The 2,055-nt window shown below is 36.3% G+C and overlaps 1 protein-coding gene across 4 annotated transcripts; it reads right to left on the bottom strand.

Annotated features, from left to right (window-relative positions):
- Window positions 1-277: 277 nt before the first annotated feature.
- Window positions 278-1,015, bottom strand: LOC101591140 (E3 ubiquitin-protein ligase RNF138-like). Of its 4 annotated transcripts, XM_023720334.1 has the most exons (3): window positions 625-1,015; window positions 451-576; window positions 353-354 (listed from the first exon to the last, which is right to left on the bottom strand). In XM_023720334.1, coding segments are annotated over exons 1-3 (519 nt in total). The 4 variants fall into 4 exon arrangements, with proteins under 4 accessions (XP_004635776.1, XP_004635775.1, XP_023576102.1 ...); XM_004635719.1 differs by having other exon boundaries at window positions 278-630; window positions 901-1,015; XM_023720333.1 differs by having other exon boundaries at window positions 451-1,015.
- Between the last annotated feature and the right edge of the window lie 1,040 nt (window positions 1,016-2,055).

Raw genomic sequence — 2,055 nt, forward strand, 5'->3', positions numbered from 1 at the left:
ACAAAAAAAGATAAAGTACAACAGGGATTCCCTTGTCACCACATTAGTGATCTTTTTTTTTTCATGCTTTTAAAGTAATATTGTAACTTTCATTTTCTTAACTTGTCAGGAAGATGACAAAAATTGTTAGGTGGCCCACCTTTATTTAATTAAAAAACTTAAATAGACTGAAGTACTTTTATTAATATACACATCAGGTTACTGAGACAATGACTTCATGTAATTTTCCCCCTCCAGATGGCACTTGCAGGTAAAAAGATGCAAGGATGTCTAGACTTCAGATGTTTACTCGAAAAGATTCTTCAGCAGCAGTTTGACACTGGGTTTCCTCATCTAACTGAAGATTCACAAATTCTCCATAATCAAACTGATGTCTTTGATTTAGATGACTTATGAAATTTCTAGTAATTGAGCTAGGATCTCCCCAAGGAAGAGACACACAAATAGGACATATCACAGGAACTGCATGAAATGGGTGGTTACTATTACAGTGATCCAGCAAGCATTGTCTGGTAAAATTAGACTCTTGACACAAGGGACACTTAAAGGTGGGATGGTCAGAAGAACTTGTATTACCTTGGTAAGACTCTGTATTATCAGATGTGGATGTTTCACTCCTATTACTGTTCCCTTCAGAATCTTGAGAAATCTGAAAGTGTGGAATGACAGAAGAAACACCATACTCATCCTGATAGTTCTTACAAGGTTTGTAATGATGTCTCATGCGATAAAACTTAATCTGTTTTGCACCACATCTGCAGCCACTAGAAAATTTCCGCATGATGCTTTCAAGATCTAAGGCCCATTCTGGACACGCTCCTTCTCTTCTAGTCACATTTCCATGACACAAGGGACAATGTGTCCCACTTTCTCTCATTGAAGTCAGCAAACATTTTCTACAAAAAATGTGCTGACAGGCCACGGTCCACACAGGCATCTTCAGCACCTCTTGACAGAAAGGACAGTAGAAATCATCTTTGGTGTAGGACATAGCCACGGAGAGCTCTTCTGCCATGGCAAGAGGTGGGGAACAAGGTGATGGCGGCAGCAGAGGTAGCAGTGGCAGCCCGGGCCTGGACTCTCTGCCTTCTATGCCTATTTTAATCAAAGTTTTAATCATAAAAAGACATTAGATTTTATCAAAGGCTTTTTCTGTATCTATTGAGATGATAACATGGCTTTTGTCCTTATGTCTGTTTATTTGTTGGATTACATTTATTGTTTTTATATGTTAAGCTACCCTTGCATCCTGGAATGAAGCTTAATTGGTTGTGGTGCGCTGACTGTTTTGATTATTTGTCACATTCTTGTCAGAATTGTTTCAATCTCATTCTGCCAGATTGTTTGCCAGAATCTTGTTTAAAATGTTTACATCTTTTTTCATTAGAGAGATTGACCTATATAATTCTCTTTTTTGGTTGGATCCTTATCTAGTTTTAGGATCAGGGTAATGATAACTTCCAAAGATGACTTTTGGAGTATTCCTCCCTTTTCAATTTCATTAAACAGTTTGAGGTCCTGCACTATAATTGTATTGATATTTACTTGATTGTCTTATGTCCATTAGAGTTTATTTTATGAAGTTGCATTCACTGTTATTTGGTGCATATATGTTTAACACTGTTGTCTCTTCTTCTGAATGGCTCCCTATCCTATGTGTAGTGACTTTCTTTTCCTCCTCTCATCAGTTTGGCTTAAAATTCAGTTTTTCTGAAAACATACTAGCTACTCATGTTTGTTTACAGACTCCCATTGAATGGAATATTGTTTCCCTTCTCTTGCATTTTAGTCTATGTATTTCTTTTTAGGTTAAACAAAGTTTAGGTTTTTTATATAATATATTGTGGGATCTCATTTTTCATCCATCTGCTAATCTGGCAAATTGAGGCCATTCCTACTGCTGATTATCACTGACAGGTACCGACTTATTTATGTCATTATACTATTTTCCTGTTGCTTATTCCTTTTCTTTCCTTTTCACTTTATTGTTGCCCTGCTTGGAGCATCCATTCTTCTGGACTTTAGCATTGTTTTTTTTTTAAAAATTTTTTTTTT

Source organism: Octodon degus, unplaced genomic scaffold, assembly GCF_000260255.1.
Source record: "Octodon degus isolate 3935 unplaced genomic scaffold, OctDeg1.0 scaffold00074, whole genome shotgun sequence".
Lineage (NCBI taxonomy): Eukaryota > Metazoa > Chordata > Mammalia > Rodentia > Octodontidae > Octodon > Octodon degus.